Source organism: Solea senegalensis, linkage group LG14, assembly GCF_019176455.1.
Source record: "Solea senegalensis isolate Sse05_10M linkage group LG14, IFAPA_SoseM_1, whole genome shotgun sequence".
In the NCBI taxonomy this organism is placed as follows: Eukaryota; Metazoa; Chordata; class Actinopteri; order Pleuronectiformes; family Soleidae; genus Solea; species Solea senegalensis.
The window spans coordinates 8,897,738-8,918,174 of NC_058034.1; the positions used below are offsets into that span (position 1 = coordinate 8,897,738).

A 20,437-nucleotide genomic window follows, 5' to 3' on the forward strand; every position below is an offset into this window, starting at 1 on the left:
TCAGGAGACAACATGTTTACCCCACATATACTGTGGGAGTAGGCAGGCAGGTAGCAGCCAGCAAACATACATGCACACAAGTTGGGCGCTACACAGATGGATCACCACCAACACTGGCGAGAGTGTGTGTGTGTGTGTGTGTGTGTGTGTGTGTGGGTGAAATTCAAAAATCTCTTTGCCAGTAACCATTGTTTCTCTCTGCTTTAAAACTGGCAGCTTATCTTGACACACTGGAGAATTACATTCAAGATGACTCACTGATTGTAGACCCTACCACTGCGGAGCATGTCTATAGGTCATGACTGTATCATTCAGATTAATCTTCATCTTAATGTTTCTAGTTTAAGAAGAAATTAAATCATCATCAGCTTTTTTTTTTAGATAAATGTTACTGGCTAAAAATTGACAATATTTGTCATTTTATATATTGTCCAGTTCAGCTTGGTGATCCTCACTCTGTTTGTGTTTGTTTGTCCTGCCAGGAGCTGGTGGTTAAAACATTAATAGTGGCTGAACCCCACGTGCTGCACGCCTACCGCATGTGCCGCCCTGGCCAGCCACCAGGGAGCGACAGTGTCTGCTTTGAGGTCCTGGGCTTTGACATCATCCTGGACCGCAAACTCAAACCATGGCTACTGGAGGTATGGGGTCAAAGACTGCATGTGTGTGTTTAAAAATCTAAATCTTCTATTGAAATTTCTTTTTTTAAAAAGGCACAACTTTATTGATTCATTCATTTTCATTTTTATTTAATTTAATTTTTATTTTTAATGTTTTCAAATTTGAATGCACATTGAGAAATAATTGCAGTCGGAGTCCTGTTTGACATATAATCTTTTCATTTATGGTTTTTATGTATAGGTTTTCAGTCAGGGAGAGGAGAGCTGCAGTCTGTGAAACCTCACCTGTGTGTGGCGTTAGTGAAGTGACAGCAGCTGCTAAACTGAAGCAATGTGACATCAGCAGGAGAGAGGGAGAGGTTGCTCCACACTGACAGAAAGCATAACACGCTGATTTTACTCACACACAGTGGTGCACCTTTGAACGACGATGAGAGACATACTTTAATGTTACATGCATGCGTGAATTCACACCAGCCCACCCACACATACTTTGAATTCATGCACACAAAATAGTAGATATATATGACAAGACACCTACAACTCCCTCTCATACAGAGACACACACACTCTTGCACAGCACTAAAATGTAGGTCATGTAGGAAATGGCAACACCTGCCCCTCATTCTCTCAGTGTCAGTCATTCGGGAAATGGAGCTTAAAGTCCACTCCTGGATTTGTGACTCACCATTCTGATGTCAGCCAGTCAGTTAAAGTGTGACCTAAATCCTTTAACCCAAAGTGGCTGTACCCCTCCTCTCCCTCCCTTCCCACAAATTGACTCAGGGATGGGGAATGCCTCTGGGATAATTGTTTGTTTTCCCCCCATCATGCCATCCCAAAATAAATCTCGCAATTTCCAAAAGCCTCTGATTTGGAGGGAAAAGGATAGAGAGAGAGAGAGAGAGAGAGAGAGGGAGAGAGCGAGAGAGGAAGAAAAAAAAGAGGGATGATTGATAGTTGGTTGTTGTTTTCCAAAGAATCATCATGGAATTAGGGTGATATAATTACCCTCTCTGACTCTTTCTGTGTGGTTGAACAGTTCTACTCGATGACAAAAGGATGTACAAGAGAGAACGAAAGTGGTGTTTCTTTTGAGTGCTTTTGCACCGTATATGTGTGCACTTAACGTGTGTGTGTGTGTATGAGACATGGCAAACAGCCGTGAATGCAGTTGTTCCACTTCAGTAGTAATGATCCCCCCTGTGCTACAAGCAGCTCTCTATAACTCTCATCAATTAACATCTCCCCCGCACACACATGCACACAGCCCTGCTTCTCTTTCACGCAACATTTACAGCAGCGATCATCTATTTCCAAAATTCAACTGATTAGTCAGGGGATAGTTACAAGCACAGAGACCCTTCTTAAATCCTTGCTGCCAAGCCTGAAAATGACTTTATCACTTGTTTTTGCCTGGCAAAGTTCATTCCTATTCAGCTTGCATGCAAACATGCAGTGCAGCCCAGTGCCGTGTTGCCACAAAAGGTACCCCGGGGCAAGCCCTCAGGTCCAAATTAAATATTTCAGTAGATCATTTTTCTACAAATTGAGGTAAACTCACTGGATTTCACACCATTTCACCAGTTTTTTTCTTGATTTCCAAAATGGTAAAAAAAAATGGTCAGGAATTGAAATGCAGTGAATGTCCGGCAGATTTGTTTTGAGTCTGTGGACACCTCTCAGGTTTCCTTATTGGTGCCACTGTGAATTACGTGTCTAGTACCTGGTTTGGGCTTTCCCAGACGGCTATTCCGACAATATCTTCCTCTTTCCCTCTTTAAAACGTCAAAGTTGGTTGTTGGACATGCAAACTCACAGCCAGGAAATGAAGGTTCAACCTGTGTAAACTCAAAGCCAGTTGGATACTTGAAAGCTGGATGGTATCATATATAAGAAACTGTCAGATGATATTACTCATGCCTTTTGTATTTGTATTTTTGTCTGAGTATATGCAGCAGACTGGGAAGGGAACAGGAACACAACTGCCCCCTCACATCCCACACTACACCTCCTGAAATTAGGTACTTTAAAAAAACCCAAAAAAAACCCTATTATTTTAGAAAAAGTGCAACTCAAAACTTCTTAAGAGGACATGTTTGTTTCAATCTTGCAGAGTTGACAATACACCGACTCTTCGTAAGCACAAGGAGAAATCGTTCTAAATACGTGCGTACTGATAAGATACTCAAGAGGAACTACCCGCAGACAAGCCAGCACCTGCTAAATAGCTTGTTGCAAGATTGAAAACAAAGACCGACGCTTCTCAAGCCAAGGCCAGACATTAAACTGGAGCATTGTGCTCAGAGCAGAGTATAGAAAGGGGAGAGGAGAAGGTAGAGAGGGAGAGAGGGCTTTTGTGTGATCCTTATCTTAATTCAGTTGGGTTTTCAACACAAGTCTTACCCCCTATTGACATTCAAAACATCAGTTCAGCATACAGTAAGGGCGCGCGCACACACACACATACACGTAACCGGAGATGCCACTTTCATTGAACCAGCCCAGACAGCATCTGTGTCTCTTACAGGGAAAGGCGTTTCATTGAGCTGTGCGCGCACACATATATACAAGAACACATTCACACACAAGACTTTCTTAGACGGTGCCAAGGCTTCTGCTTTGAGGGCTACCTTGCGTGTTTTTGTCTTTTGGAAGCAAAAACAATAATAAATGCTGAATACAAATGCAAAGGGAAAATTCATTGATGAAGAAATTGACATATATTCAGTTCAGTCCAGGAACCAGCTCATGACATATGTAGCCTTCACGCATACGTTCTGCTAACATGTGGTGTTGCCTTAAAATTGGGGTGTGTGTGGGTCAACGATAACAGCAGGCATCTCAAAATTCAGAGTGAATTATAAGGAGGGTGTTTACTCAGCGACAGCATTATCACTCATGCACCCCCTGCTCCTCTCTAAAGTTTATCCGGGGCCCCTGCAGTGGAAGCCAGCATGACAAATCATGTCAAATAAGGTGAGGAGAATGGAAAATGCATCACTCTACATTTGGAATGTGATGGGTGAGGACAAGGGGAATATATATTCCCAATAAACAAATAAATAAATACATGAATAAAAGTGGAACTTTACAAAATAACAATCTGTTGTTCTCATTACGGGTGCCCTCAGACAACTGTTTCTCTACTTGCAGCAGGACAAAAAAAAATCAACTGGTCAACTCACACCAAGAAGAAACGAGTGTTTGTAGAGAACATTGATAATTAGAAACCTGCCGAGGCCACGCAAAGCTCTCTCTCTCTCTCTAGTGCCGGGCTCCCAGCAGCTCAAAGGCTGCTTGTTAGGGCCACTTTCACACAGTGTGTGAGTGTGCACGACTGTAAATGAGTATGAGCGAGTATGTGTGTGTTTGAGTCTTGATTTGATTTATGCTGTGTCACTATGTGTGTGTGTGTGTGTCTTATGCCGCTGCCTGTGTGTCTTTCCATGCACAATTAACACACACATGCACTATGGGAGTTACTGCACAAGGCCGATGCTGCTTCTGTGTTCTACTTGTGAATTTTGTCTCTGTGGAAATAGTCGGCTCTGTTGTGTGTACTTTGTGTGTGTGTGCAGGCGTGTGGAGGGAGGGCCATTCTGATCTGCTTTCTATCAAACAACAGCCTGGGTTTTGTTTTTCACGTCAGAGATACAGGGAGGAATCACACATAAAACACACAAACAACTACTCAGTAAGCAAAGGAGAGAAGGAAGACACCGCTCCCACCTCTGTTGGGACGGTTTGTGTAGAGTGATTGGCAGCTAATGAAGCAGGCATTGTTGGGTCAAGCGTAGGCATAGGTTTGTTTGTGTCTCTGTGTTTGCGTGTGTGCGTGTGTGCGTGAATGGGCATCAACAGACAAACAGCCTGCAGATGGACGGCTCCCCCAAGGGCAGTGATCACCCTCCCCTTTCACCCCTTTCTGCAACTTTCCTCTCTTTCATTGCTCTGTCCCCAATTGTTTCAAGATGAGTTTGGTTTGGCTGTCCATCCCTCAGAGCCAACATAAGCCAGACTTCCTTTTCTCCTGAGTGCAAGTGTGTGTAGTGTGTGTGCATGTAACAATCTGCACTGGCAAGGGTAAACAGATGCCATGATACACACATACACGCAGAAACAAAACCATATTTCTTTCACTCTCCCACATCCCCAACGCACCCAAATAAATTCAGAAAGTACTGGTAATTTCCTCTGTGCAATAAATAATTGCCTCTCTGTTATGTCAGCTTTTAATTTAAATTTCTATTTCATCTGTGCAGACTGAGATCAAAATTGTATGTCCTGAAAGCCAAACTTAAAGCATAGCTGTGTTCCCTTAGTGCTCTATGAGTGAGAGCGAGTGAGATTTAAAGGTTATATTGCCTTTCAGATACTTCCTCAGTAAATTTGAGGAGTGTTTTCTAACCCCTACCTACAACAACCGAGTGAAACATTATCGTGAATGTGAGGTGATTAAGGACAAACTCACTTGCTACCTGTGTATTCCAAATTATTTCCATCACCTCATGATTACATTTTTCTACAATGAAAAATGTTGGAGGTGAAAACATACAGTTTAATAAACTCAATTATCTTTCAGAGTCTCTCTTGCCCCTTTTTACACCTTCCATTCCCCTTTTGCCTTTGATTAATCTTTTGTACTTAGTGGGATTCTGTCTTATTTAAATGTCCTCAGCTCTGAGGGGGCGTCCTTCTCCTTGTCAACCCTAGGTGGCAGTAGTTACCTATGAGCCACTTTTGGCTCATGAGAGGTTTATTAAAGAATAATTAGAATGATGTATGGGACTGTCTATCTCTATCCACATCCATTTTCCCCCAACATGACTATTTCATGGAATAAGTATCAAATTAGGAGCACACAGGCCTCATATGTGGGGCAGTTGAAAACACACCCCAACATTTAGTCATTTATCATTGGGCATGCATGGCAGCCCCTGTGACTCTGTGTGTGTGTCTGTGTGTGTGTGTGCACACACGCGCATGTGATGAAGAGGGAAGAGTATTGCTCGTTTGAGAGTGACATGTGACTGAGACTGAAGATAGATATTGTTTAAATATGTATAACTGGCGGTTTTGGACCTTTTAGTGTGTTCTGTGAACCACGACAATAGTGTGTACTCATATGTGCACCTTGTGTGTCTTCAAACCAACAAACAAACAAACAAAAACACAACATTTCGTCAGGCTGACTGGTGGCTGACTAAAGCGTCGGCCTGCTTACTCCCAGGACCTTTAGCAGTAGCTCAGCAGTCTCAGCTAGAGTTTCCCTGTGTCCAACTGGACCACTAAAAATGCCACAAAAAGAACAAAACAGTGATTGATACGACGGCTGAAACAAGAGAGTGACTTAACAGGGTGGCCAGCTGTCTGTCTTTCTGTCACTCTGCTACTCATGTTCTCCCCTTGCTCTCCCTCACTCTCCATCTCCCGTTCTCATACCGCCATTGTGCAGCAACAAACACTCCATTCTGACAGCGGTTGAACTGTGCCGATACCCTCGAGTGTGCGGGGCAGAATGGGAGGCTTGTCAAAGCAGTGGTTGTTTACACTCTGCCAGAAATAATAAGAGGGGGTCGTTTTTCTGAACCGATTAATCACAAGCAGCCCTTGCACTTGTTTGACGTGTATTCCAGACACAGAATAGATGTCGATGGGCGGAAGCAATTTGTTGCGGAAAGAAACCAGCTGATTGTTCTTGATCCGTTGCTGTTGCTATGTTATTAGGGTCGGTGTGACACAGCAGAGGCCACAGACGCAAGCTGTTTGATGCCAACTACACTTTCAACAATGAGCAAGTCAACTAATCATTGTATGGGTTGTTTTTTTTTGTTTTTTTCCTGAGCTTTATGACGTGACAATGAAGAGAATCTCCCTCTAACAGACAAAGTAGAATAAATAAAGTCAAAACTGGATGAAAAATAATATTAAAATACTGATCATTATCCAATGCCGGGCATGTCACATTTGCTTGTTGAACTTCTGGCCCTCTGTAGGAGCTGCAGGAAAGATCAGTAGACAGACTTGTGGTTCACAGACAATTCAAACCAACTGGATGGTTCCCCCACCACGAGCTGTACTTTGCAACTGCCTTTGTAAACAATGGCAAGTTACTCATGTATCCCAGTCACACATGTCCAGATGCAGGGAATGAAATGGTTACATGTCCTGTGTAGTGTATGTGAATGGTTTACAGCTTGCAGCCTCTGAAGTTTGCACGGTTAACTGGGCGATCAGATGAGGACAAACCTATCCTGTGAAAAATAACAGAAGGATGCATTCTTTTCCTACATGTTTAATCTGCCGTTTGACCGACTGAGATGTGAGCTACATTAATGAGATGCTGAACTAAAGCAAAGCATGAAGGAGTTTTTAATCTTTTCATCTGATGCTTTTATTGAATGCGTCTTGGCGCAACTAAGGGATCCTTTAAGACCCTGCCAGAGTCACTTAAGGAAATCAGAGTGGGGGTTTCGGGAGCCTGCAGGGGTTCATTAGGAACATACTGGTCCAACTTCCTATGCCTGAGAGGAAAGGGAGAACACATAAACGCAAAAAGAGGAACAAATAAGAAAGGTAACGACCAGAGAATGAGGTCTAGCAAGTGGGGGTGGGTGGGAAGAGGAACTAACCAAAAGGGGTGTGATAGAGAGTTAAAAGGGAGAGACGAAATATTGCGGGAGAGCAAAGAGAGACAGTGAGTGCTGTGATGCCAGTCTTCCCTGTGACAACTTGACACCACAAATCAAACCAAGAAAATGAAGACAAGTAACGAGACAACCATCACCAGGATCACTGTCTGTCTCGCTGTTACCTATAGGCTATACGGCAACTCTAAAGCCATTCTCTTTTCATTGTGGATGTCATATCGGGCAGTGCTCTAAATGAAAACAGACCACTTCCCTCTATTTCTTTTGTAGTTTTTTCGTCCTAGGTAAGGCACTGTAGGTCGAAAGTGGAGCTCTGTCTCAGCACACAGAGGGATGTATTGTAGACTTTACTCTATTGAGTGAAAGAGTTGGAGAGGGCCTCTGTTCCTTTTTCCTCCTGGCGCTGGAAGACATTCATCACCTACCCTGTCCTTCTGATAAATGGTTACTGTGTGGAAAAACGCACACATCCTTACAAAGGCACATCCATACAAACCCATTTAATGTTGGTGTGGAGTTTGTAGCTCACTCACAGTATTTGTGGATCTATTGTGTGAAGTGGTCCAGAATATGACCCAATGAGGCCAGAGAAGAAATAATCAGCTAAGAAGCTCCAAGATTGGGATAGATTTTCTGTATGTTGTATAGTGTTATTCACCGATGTCTGACCTCACTTAGGGATACACATGAGCTTCCTTGTACAAGCTTCCATATACAAGTCCATATATTACTATTTGTGTTGCTGAATGGTGATTCTGGACTAGCTGTTGACATTGGCGGTACCTTTGCTGGTTGGCTGCACAGAAGTTTGTTTTATTGCTGGCTCATGACCTAAATGAACCTTGTGGATGTAAATATTATTGTCAAGCACAAACCTGCCACACTGCAGAAAGCACCTTTGTGTTGGTTATGTCAGTTGAAGAACAGCAGTGACAGAGGAACGTAGATACCGAGAGCTATGCCCATAACCGCGGAGACACTTTGGTAAAGGAGGTCCCCCCCAGTGTTGTGCACAAACAGTCCTGTCATTGGCCTCTTTCAGCATTTCAGCAGTCTTTATCCGTGTTCCTCATTGGCGGTTAGACTGGATCTGCCACGCACTCTCAAACCTGATTGGCTCAGTGTTGTTTTGTCACTTGAATCGGAATTTGCGATTGGCTGTCAAGCTACTTTGACGTGCTCAACTGTATCCAACTGCTTTTTTTTCCTAGAGGAAGATTTGAGGAAGACAAATGAATGTTTTTGACCCAAATACTCACTCTGACTACAGATTATGACTACTGAGAAGGGGAAGCTCTAGCTACACTTTCAGAATAATTCATTTAGCTGGGATTTACATTGGCACGTGGATTTTCTCAAGGTTCATGAACTACATAATGCAGAAATATTTGAAATGAAGGAAAACGTAACATTAAAATCAACTTATTATTTTTGGACAGAATGAAAGGAAACTGTGAACAGATGTCGTTCTATTGGATTATATAAGATAGTTTTCAATATTAATATGACAAATATTCATATATTCATTCATTCTCTACTGCTTTATCCTCCACATGAGGGTTTACGGGGGCTAATACAACAAATAATTGTACAAAAAAAATAGTTGATCCCACATTTATACTGACATCACAAACCTATTTCCATTCAATTCTCTTTAGAGTACGGTAGTTTTGACAATAACAACAAATGTTCTTCTGTCAATTGAAGTGAGGTTCAGTCTTGTGATTCATGCGTTCCTTTCATGTCAGGCTTCCCTTGTTGGAGAATTTTGTACACGTACACAATCAAATACACCATTATGGATGAATCCTCTGTCACAGCTACTACGAATGAAATGATATCAAAAGAAGCTATTGGTCCTCTGAAGAAAAAAAAAGAAAAAAGAAAGATGGGCAGTTTGAGCGCATTGAACAACATTAGTAGGAGCCCGAACTTATCTTAACAATCAAGGTTTATCTAACCGAGCCAGCCTTACGGCGGGCATCTGTTGCATAGCCATTTCAAATTAACCCCATGGGCAGATACCATTCCAATCACAGTTGCCAGTTCATTCACCCTCCCACTGCACTGCTCTCCTTTTGCTAGTCCCTTTGTTGTCGCACATTATCTCTTTCTCACCTTGGTGGAGAGGCAAGGGGAACATAACAAAGAGCAAAGGGAAAGAATTGATCTGTTGTGTCAGGTGTAATATCTGATATCTGAATAACTTGCACGGGTGCTGGAAATGGTTCTGTTCAAAAACGCGGGCTGGTCTTGAGTTCTTCCTTGAGCGATACTGGCTTTTGTCCCTCCAATCACAGGCTGCTTATTCTGTTCTCACTCATTTGACTTGGAGTCGGCGCGCGTCTTGATTCTATATGACAACTGTGAGATGAGTGGTGGTTATCACTGCTGACAGTGGTGCAGATGGGAGCTGCATTGTCTGGGTGTGATACACACAGGTTACAGAGTCACGGACCGCTTGCTGTGGGTTGCTGAAAAGAGATGGGTCATTCACCTTGTGACAGCTTAACCTACACAATCTGCTTTAATGCGTACATTCATGCACTCACACACACACACACACACACACACACACACACACACACACAACAATGTAAGTATTTATGGCCAGGCAAGGGATAAAAGTTCCAAAGTGTCCTTCAATGGAAATTTTCTTTCTTTTCTTTCTTTTCTCCTTTTTCTGCAAACAGATCACTCAGCTCCTCATATGCCCTCAATTCACCCCTGCACTTGCACGTCATGTCTGTCTGCTGAATTTAGGAGGAAGAAAAAATAAATAAATAAAGTAAAAAAAAAACCACAAGAATATTCTTTGAATCTCTTTCTCCTCCCTGGCAGATCAATCGAGCGCCAAGCTTTGGGACCGATCAGAAGATTGATTACGATGTGAAGAAAGGGGTGCTGCTCGATGCTCTCAGACTCCTCAACATAAGGTAGTGTTCTGCGCAGAGGTCAAACACACTCGTGCACATGCATGCAGATACGAATTGAATGGAGAGACTAACGAAGTTTGAAGCAGAGAATGCTGATGTCAAACTTAATTTTTCGGGGCTCAGAATATTTTTAGATTTTTTTTCAGCTTTTGTTCTTTTTCTCTTTTTTTTCCCACTGAAACCTAATTGATTTATTTTGATAAACAGCACAATTTATTCATGTTTTTTTTATTTTTTTATCTTGTTTTGATTACAGACTGATGACACAGTTGTTACATTCGTTTGAAACTAACAGACATCAACACAAAATTGCTGTCCTTGTAAATGTGTCTTCTGCTGTAGTGGATTCAGTGGTAGATAATGACCACCATACAAACCTGTGTCTATTGTGTGTCTCTTACACCCTTCAGTGAGATGTGCTTTGTGTGTGTGCATGTGTGTCTGAATTTCTTTTCACTTTATTATTATCATCATCATTATTATCATTATTGTTGTTATTCTTGTACCTCTGCTACCATAGTTTATCTGTTGTTTTCAGTCTACGTTGTTTCCCCTGCTGGGTATATTTATATGCACTTCCTGTGTTGGTCTTTTACTTTGCTTTGTGGGTGTTTTTGTTTGCCTGTTTAGGTTACGCATACTGTCTTTCTTGCTGTATAATGTATTCGTCGTACGCGTAGTGTGTGTGTCTGCGTGGTGAACGGGTGTGTTCTTGCTGGCATGCTTTTCTGTCCCCTGGCTACAGTGAGTCTGTCCACTGATTGATCATCGTACACCAGACCTCTGGATCTCTGCTCCCTTTTTTCTCGTTTTCTTTCTGTGCTTGTCCTCTCGCTGTTCTAAATATAGTCTCTACAAGTAACACACGTACACACGCCCCCCACAAACACACAATGGATCAATTACATGTAGCCCCATACATCTAGTTTGGTCAAATGTGGTGCATGGTGCAGCCAGCCCACATAAAAACCTGCTCCATCCTCCTGCACGGCACCAGTCTGCAAAATAAGAAATCTCTTATCAAAATGATTTGTTTCATGGCTGATGTTTGCCGTGTTCCCACAGATTAAAAGGGAAGATTTGATTATTTCATGACAAATAAATCGTTGGAGGCCTTGAAAGGCGGCGTGGAGCTTTTTCCACTGGACAAACTGCTTATGTTCATGCTGGAGTGAATGAGGGCTTTGTTCTACCTCACTCACTTTTTCCTTATATAGTAATGGCTTTTGCTTCCCAAAAGAGGAGGGGCAGGTGGTATGTAGAGGCAGGGGCCGCGCTCAGAAGCCGTTTGCAACACCAACTGTATCAACGTGGGATCAATTCAGACTGGGCCGGGCATGGACATTGATAAACCTCAGACCCCCAACAGCACTCAATATCCAATTTAAAGGGCCAGCGATTGACTAAAATGAATTGCCCCTTTCGCCAGACTCCAATGGCCCACTTGTGCAGAATTAGCTGTCTGGTCCTCTTCATCCTGGTGTTTGTTTGGGTCTTTGTGTGGTTGAATGTTTTGTGAGGGCTTTTCTTTGTTCTTTCTTTTACCCGCCACAATACAGTAACATTCAGGTTATTCTATTAATTAGGGGTTGAGACCTGCAGCCTCTCAAAGTTCATCAAAGTTTACTGGCTTTGAGTTCTTTACTCACCAGTATTTATTGTTATAAGATGTCCAACTAAAAGTGCCTCATGCAGAAAAATGAAAAAAAAAGGGTTAAAGAGTTATTCTCTTGAGTTGTCTACTTTTTAATAGATCCTGATTTCCTTGTCTTTTTATAATGCATTGTTTTGACTCTTATTTTATGATGAACCAGGGCAAGCGATAAGAAACGCAACCTGGCCCAGCAAAAGGCAGAGGCGCAGAGACGACTCTATGGACACGGCTCCGTGAAGAAACTTTCCGCTACTTCCTCAGACTGGGAAAAGCAACGTCACACGCTGGAGAGAAGGAGAGAAGAGCTGGTATTGAAGGCATTTTAGTAACAATAATAATAATAATATTATTATTTAATAAGGTACAGTAGAGAATAATGCAGTCTGTGTTTTGACCAAGCCAAACAATTATTCATCACACTGTTTGATAGGGGCAGTAAAGAGCAATGCATGCTGCTTTACTCTGAGCTAACATGGACAAATGACTCTCTGTTGTGTTGGACCAAACCACAGAGCAATAATCTAACTGTGATAACACGATAACTTGCTCTGATTTATATGATCAAGAATTCTTCTGCATCCATAAAGATGATATCAGGTTCACTCCTGGAACACTGCATTCCACATTTCTTTAACAGTTTTCCCCTACTTGTTCACAAGTGTCACACAACTCCAACATAATATACTCCACTTTTGCTTTGGCCTGGTTTCTTTGTACCATGTATTCTTATAGGTTTCGCTCCAGCCCTCTTTGTCACAACTAATTACATGTATATGTATATTAATATGAATAAGTGGCATTAACATGTTAGTAAAAAAGAAACATGAATTCTTCTTTTATTCTACTATTACGTCTTTTGTACGAGTTGTTCCCAAGGGCTGGGCTACTCCCTGAGCAATATACACAATCCTCATTGCTCATTGTTATTTGGACACTCTAAATTGACCCCAGCCACAGGGGTCACACCTAATGTTGTCCTTGTGCCGGTCCCTAGCCGGTGTAAAAGGGAGGATTGGGTCAGGAAGGAGATCTGGCATACAAATCTCTAGCAAATCAAAGAGAGAGAGAGAGAGAGAGCAGCCAGAAAGTAAAAATAAAATCCTAATAATATATATACCGTATATATGCTTTTATATTTTTTTCCTGACCCCTGCCCCTCTTATTGATCGCTAAATACTTCAGGAACTGACTATTTGATTTTGAGCACAACTCAAAAACACTTTGAGTCAGTGATGAACTTCTTGCTCTCTGTCTCACAACTTGTATTAAACGACTCGCATTGTAAAATCAAACTGACTTATTTGTCAAAAGTTTAAATTCCATTTTAATATTTAAACGCTGGTACACATTTGGTAGTCGATAAAAGCACCCGATAAATACTGGCCTGCAGTGGCTGAGGCAGTTGAGGGTAATTCACGTTAATTTCTCGGTGAACTGACTCATGGCCTTTGTTCCTAAGTCAGAAGTAACAGGACGCTAAGCTAAAGTTGGAACTAGTACTTCTCACTCCTACGTCAGAAGAGTCGAAGTTTTCCGAGACAAGCATACCATTTAATTCTTTTCTCGTTGAAATAAAGGACTTTGTGACAATTCCTCAGTTTTATGGGGGAAAAGTGGCAGCAGCGAGTGCTTTGTGTCGCCTCCCTCTTTGATTAGCCACAGCAGTAATCAGTGGGAACGTGGAAAGATGGTGCCGAGGCACCATTTTAAAAAGGGTAACACCTCATAGTTGAGGGCCGTTATGACTGAAGTGTGAGACAAGGTTCAGGTCTATTGAGGTCACATATCACTCAATTCTCAATGATACTGCAGTGCCAGTCAGTAGTGGAGTTATCCCCTCCACTCTGCCTTATGCCAAATGGCTGCCTGAGCTCCATCGTTACACTTTTGGAAAAAGTAAATCGAAATTCAGTCATTAATAGACGGTGCTGCGTTTTCCTCATCTTTCTCCCCTTTTTACTTTCTTTCTTTTAAGACTTTATTCATGTGAATGAGGCAGGAGTGGCAGGGTCTTTCACCCGGACGGTTTGCCTTATTTTTTTATTCTCTTATTTCCAGAAAGAGCGGCTGGCACAGGTCCGCAAGCAGATTTCCAGGGAAGAGCATGAAAAACAGCATCTGGGGAACTACAGGTAAGGTGGCAAAGAGCCGAGGGGAGGAGGCTCCTTCTCAGCTTCTCTCACGTTTACAGGGTCAACCTGCCTAGTGCTGGGGTTTTCAGGGGAATAAGTGATGTTTTTGCAGACAAAAATAACAAAGGGGAGCGCCACATATTGTGAGCGGAATAATTATGAGCGTGAAATATGTAAAACAGAGACGGCAGGGCAGGAAATCCGAGGTAGTGCGTTATCTCAAGGTTCAAATAGTTATGCACCGTTCAGCATTTCAGGATTTGAGAAGCTCAAATTAGCATTTAATCGTCACCTCACAGACGGAGCAGATCTTCCTTGAAACTTAATGACTCTGCTGCATCAACTGATTTGTTTGCTCCTTGTAGCTTCCTCAATGTAACATGTAACTTTTTCTCATGCACATACTGACGGACACACACACACACACACACACACACACACACACATAGACCTTCTTGAAGCCTCCACAAGTCTAAGTGACTTCTTGACTCATCACTTGACTGAAAGGCCGGTCAGAGTACTGATCCCAGACTGCATGAAGTGCTGTCACCTTCGTCCTCTTTTCCGACAGGCTGCCAGACAGCCAATCAGAGCTGCTGAGGTCTGTCTGGAGCACCTCTCATAACGATCCCTTTGCATTTAAATGGTGTCCCAGCGTAGCACTGGAGTCTGATTAACACACTGCTTCTCATGAAACGAATGAACTTTTCACGAGAGGAGGAAACTTGCATCAGGTACAGACAGGACTCAGCTGGTCGGATGCCACTGATTCTGTTTAATTTGTTGTAATTTGTCTGTAGATCAGTTGAAAAATGCGTCTTAGAAAAAATACTGTAGGGCAAGGATCACGCTCAATTAAAGTTCCCATATGCTAAAAGTGTGGGAGCAGTTAACACCATTATACTGAAGTGTTGACCTAATGATTTTCCCGACTGATGCTGCTCACTGAGAATTGACGAGCGCCGTCTATTTTCATACCTTACTGTTCAGATTTAATTTATCCTGCACCTGCAGTGTGACCTTTTACATTTTCATGGAATAAATCTAAAAGAAAGTCCACAGAACTTTAAGATGGTTTAAAAAAAAAATATTGCAGTTTCAAAAAGAAGGAAATGAAGTTAATCTCTTGTCTCTCAACAGTCGTTTGTTGCTTGATTTGAATTGCACTAAGAACCCGGTCAACATCTAAACAGTGTGAACGTTTCAATTCAATTCAATTCAATTCATAATATCTTAAGGCACTAGTACTACATACTACTTACTACAGCTGCAACTAATGATTATTTTCATAATCGATTAAGCCGTCAATTATTTTCTCGATGAATCGTTTGGTCTATAAAATATCAGAAAACTTAAAAAAATGTTGATCGGTGTTCATCAAACCTGGAAATGATGATGTTCTCAAATGTCTTGTTTTGTCCACAAACCAAAATGATCAACTTTTAATGATTTCTTTGTTATCCAGAGCATTGTTTAAGAAGCTTAAACAATCAGAAATCTTGTTTTAATCATGAATACGCTTCAAACCGATAAATTGATTATCAAAATGGTTGTCGATGAATTTAGCAATCAATTAATAATTGATTCATCGATTAATTGTTTCAGCTCTACTACTTACTACACATTAAGGTCAAGACCTTAGAATTAGAGAGACTCAACAAGAACATAATGAGCCATCACTTGGCGACAGTGGGGGAAAAAAAAACTAACTTCTAACAGGAAGAAATCTGTGGCAGATTCAAGACTCAAAGTGTAATATTGACGATGACCAGGCAGAGGTGTATACATTGCCCTAATCCCCTCTGTCTTAACATAAACACTGAGCACTGTTAGTTTAGTCTTGAAGGGACAAAACTATGCGGAACGTGTGAACATGAGGCACATTAGCAAAGACGGCGACTAAATGGAAAAGTAAGTGCACGTCTCAGAGAGGATGTTATGTGTGGAAAGCAGATGTGCATTAATGCATTACGGTTGTACAGGGTAAGGTCTCCATTAATAGCTGTCTCAGTCTGCCTTTTTTTTTTTTTCTTTGCTCCATCCTTTCTCATTCTTCTCTACCTTGATCCTCTTACCTTTTTATGTGGCGGCAGCAGCCGTGGCTGGAGGCATGCTGTTATCTGCTTCTCTGTGTGTCTGTCGGCTCCATTTTGGTAAACGAGACGTCTCAGGAACATCTGGAGGGAAAATGTTCATTTAGAGCTAATTATGTACTTGTTTTAGAATTTGTTTTTAATCAAAGGTTGAAGCCACTGTGACCTCACAAATGGTGTTGATGCAAAATATCTTATTGAACTAAAGGATAAAGTGGTGTCATCTTCCATCTAAACGGCGTTGTGATATCACAATGCTCCGAAAAAGCACGTCTCTGCCCATTATTCTTCGCACTGATGATGATGTGGCATCACAGCCACGCTTTCTGCTACTTTTCTGGTTAATGGGGGCAACAATTGTGAGGTGCTATTCCCGGTGGTATCTGCATCACTTCACACATTCAAACTGAAAAGCTTATAATTCTCTCCATCTGTATGTTTTCCCTTTCTGCTTAGTGTTTTTTTTGTCCATGCATTACTTTCACTCGTGTGCCTTGAACTCTCGGTGTGCCCAACTCTTCTCTTCTCGTCTCTCCATCTTTGCTTCCATGCTCTGTTTGGTTCTTGATCATTTTCTCTTCGTCCTTCTCTCCCCCTTTTCTTAACAGTCTACTTTCTTTGTCTCTTATCAGTGACGGCTCCCCGCCTCCCAATTCTGTCACCACTCCTCCTATCATCTTCTAGCCCTCTTGCTGAACACCAGACTTTCTTGCTTTCCACTCTGTCACTTCAATTCTCCATTATTTCAATTTCATCATTTCTGCTCTGTCACTTCTCATCTCCAATCTCCCTGCATTGATTACTCTAATTCTTTGTCTTTTCTTTCCCTCCGTTTCCCAAGTCCTCCCTCATTCTCTCTGCTTTTCTCTTTGTGTCTCTGCGGCCTACAGACGTATTTACCCTCCAGACGACAAGCTGCTGTTGGAGAAGTATGAAAGCCTCCTCTCGGCCGCCTTTCAGACCTTCCTTGCTGGGCGAGCTGCCTCACTTCAAAAGGAAATGAATAATCCTCTGAAACAAATGAAGGCACGTACGTCAGTGGCAGACTGTCACACACTCACACACACACACATCATAGAACCATGCAGAGATGCACACAAACATACACACACAATATTCATATACTTATGGACAAGCAGATGCCAAAGAGGGATGGATATGACATGTGCACGTAATGTGTGAAGTTAGCCACAGTCCTAGTATTGTGATTCTTTCCCTCCTTTGTTGCTGTCATTTACTCAGCACCAGAGCTGCAACTATCGATTATTTTCAAAATCGATGCATCTGTCGATTATTTTCACAATGAATCGAGTAATCGTTTGGTCCATGAAATGTCAGAAAACGTTGATCAGTGTTTGTCAAACCTGGAAATGATGATGTTCTCGAATGGCCTGCTTTGTCCCCAAACCAAAATGATTCCGTCTTTTAATCATTTCTTTGTTATACGGAGCAAAGAAACCCGAAAATATTCACATTTAAGAAGCTGAAACAATCGTGAATAATGGCTCAAAGGCATCAAAACAGTTGACGATTCATTTAGTGATCGTTTAATAATCGATTAATCGAGTAATTGTTTCAGCTCTACTCCACACACACTTATGCTGTGTACATGTCAAAATCCAATGGTATTGTGTCAAAGTCAGCTTTCAATAACTTTCAAAATTAATTACTACTTCTGCCCACACACTTAAATGTGCATTTTTGTACAGTACATAATTTATTCACAGGACGTTATTCAAACACATACAATGAAGTGTGGGAATTAAGTCCTTAAACTCATATTGCCATACAGTAATCACTGTGCTGTCAAAAGGACTGTCAAAATCCCTTGACTGCAGATATGACGAGACTTTGCAAAGAGCAGAAGTTTATTCTCCGAAAGTGGCACACGACTTGAGATGATAACAACAAAGGTTGCTGTCGGAGATAATAGGTTTGTTACTTTTTTTTGCAGTGTGGGAAGAGTAGACGATAATTTTATGTTTTCATGTCTAGTCGTAGACCACAAATCACTGAAAGGTTAAGACATGGAGGGATTATTTGATTATTTAAACACATGGAAGAGTTGATGCGTTAAAAGGAAGCAGGATGAATACAAGATAGAAATACTAATGAATACTAAATACAGTATGTGTATGATGTTTACATTAATATTGAGGGTGCACATTTATATCATAACAGTATAAGGAGATGCCGTATGCAGCTGCTGCAGCTTTTGTAGAAACAAGGAGCGTCTCAACAAACTCCAATACAAGCACATTGTCCTTTAAAAAGTAGAATATCAGCAGAGATGCCAATCAAAGATCAGTGAATCGAGACACCAGGCTGAATTATGTTTAATGTAATCACAACATGGAGATGTGGATCTTGCTCTAAATAGGAAGGGAGAGAGATTGTAGGTACAATGAAAGCTGGAGGGTTTATCTAATCACATGATCATGAGTGACAACTGGGCCGCCTGATTATTAAAGGACATTAAGGGAGTGGGTAACCAACAAAAATTAGCATTTTCATTTTTTCATTCATTCTTTCATCGCCTAACAATTTATCCTCCACATGAGGGTTGCAGGGTTGTGCCAATCCAAGCTGACATAGTGCGAAAGGCGGGGGACACCTTGGACCACACAGAGACAAGCATCAATCCACACTCACGGTCAATTTAAAGTGTCCAATTAACCGCTGCATGTCCAGTGGACTCTCGGAGGAAACCAGAGAACCTGGAGAAAACCCACACACATGGGGAGAACATCATGTAGAAAGGCCCTTGTTCTGACCGGGTCATGAACCCGGGTCCTCTTGCTTGCATAGGCAACAGTGCTAACCACTATACCAACTGCATGAAGTTTTTTATCAGTATAATTTGACCTGCCTGCTACCTTTAGTTGCAGTCACATTTAAAGAAAGCTTGGAGTAGGCAGTGGTTTCGCTCGATAGTGAAAAGCACACACCAGCTCCATGCTGGAGAGGAGACTGCGCCTTTTTTGGGAACAAACTCGGCAGCGCTTGCTGTCATTCTGTGAATCTCTGAGGAAATGCCGGGAGGGATGGGCTGCAGTGCTTCACCACTACGAACCTGCGGAAGCCCAAGGGAGCACCGGTGAAAATGAACGAGAAATCAATTTTCATTTAAAACGATTTTAATGCATTCAAAATCTATTTTTGAATAGTAAAGGTGAATTTTCAAGCCAATCTGTTGGCAAGAATAAAGCATGATTTGATTTATGCGTCTTGACAGACTTTGCTTCTGTTTAGTTGTTGCCATTTTAGTACAATGAGTACACACAATTCATCTTTAATTTTTTAATCTAGATAATTTGCAGCATGCCATGTTTCAATAGTGGATCTTCAGTTGCTCATCCTCCAGTAGCTCTGCTTCTCACAAAACTCTGCTGCTTCTTTTAACTTGTAGTAATAAGGTTGCTATGAGTCTTAATATCTAGCAGTTTACTAGTATGAACTAGGCAAGGGGTTATATTTTTAACCAAAATGTGAGCAAATCAGGGGCCTCGTTTAAAAAAAAAAATAAAAAATTGTGTTTAGATTCCTTACTATAATTGTCAGTGCTCACCAAAAACAAAAAGTGATAAATAATATATAATAAAATAATCCGATTTACGAAACCACGTGCGAGCACGCACACACACACACACACATCTGCAGGCAATGTTCCATTTATAAAACACAATCTCAGCCTCATATTACATCTTTGAAAACATCCACATTAACCCATAAATTATGAGCGAGAAGCACCTCGGGTACACTAATGGACACAGTTGAAATGAGCCTGTTGCTTCTCTGTGGTTCTATCATGTGGCGAATCACGCCAGTGGCCGAGTGGAAAACTGAGAAATGTAACTTTTCTGACACAGAAATTATAAGGTTTCTGATCATGTGATATACACAATTTAGACAGCCCATATTTACATGTGGTTACGATGTGCTGGGAGAGCTGACCGTAGTGTGTGTGTAGCGGTGTCTCCAGTGTGCTCTGCGTTCCTGACAGTGCAGTCGTGTTCACTGCAGCGAGTTTGTTTCTTATAACGTGCGTATGGTGAGTTACTTGTGATGGTTGCGGGGATTTTTGATTAGAAGGTGAGATGAGTCAGTGATGAGTTAAGTTGAAAGATTGTATTGTGGACAGCTCAGATCCCAGGAGAACTGAGACAATGGCTGACATCTGAACAGTAAGGGATCATTGCAGATTCTGGCGAGCAGTGTTTAATCCCAGAATTCATGCTGTTTTTTTATTACATGTGGCCCTAATACTCTTCCGTAGAGATGTGCATATTTATTCTGACCATGACTGAGAATTTTCTCTCACAGATATGAAGTGAGGAAAACTTTTTGGC

The 20,437-nt window shown here is 41.6% G+C and overlaps 1 protein-coding gene across 4 annotated transcripts in view; it reads left to right on the forward strand.

The window, feature by feature from the left end:
- ttll7 (tubulin tyrosine ligase-like family, member 7) overlaps positions 1 to 20,437 on the forward strand; it is a 68,987-nt gene that overhangs the window by 20,460 nt on the left and 28,090 nt on the right. For all 4 annotated transcript variants that reach the window (XM_044044115.1, XM_044044118.1, XM_044044116.1 and 1 more), the window contains exons 9-13: positions 483 to 641; positions 10,115 to 10,209; positions 12,024 to 12,171; positions 13,922 to 13,995; positions 16,979 to 17,114. In XM_044044115.1, coding sequence (XP_043900050.1) covers positions 483 to 641; positions 10,115 to 10,209; positions 12,024 to 12,171; positions 13,922 to 13,995; positions 16,979 to 17,114 — 612 coding nt within the window. The remainder of the gene's footprint in view (positions 1 to 482; positions 642 to 10,114; positions 10,210 to 12,023; positions 12,172 to 13,921; positions 13,996 to 16,978; positions 17,115 to 20,437) is intronic.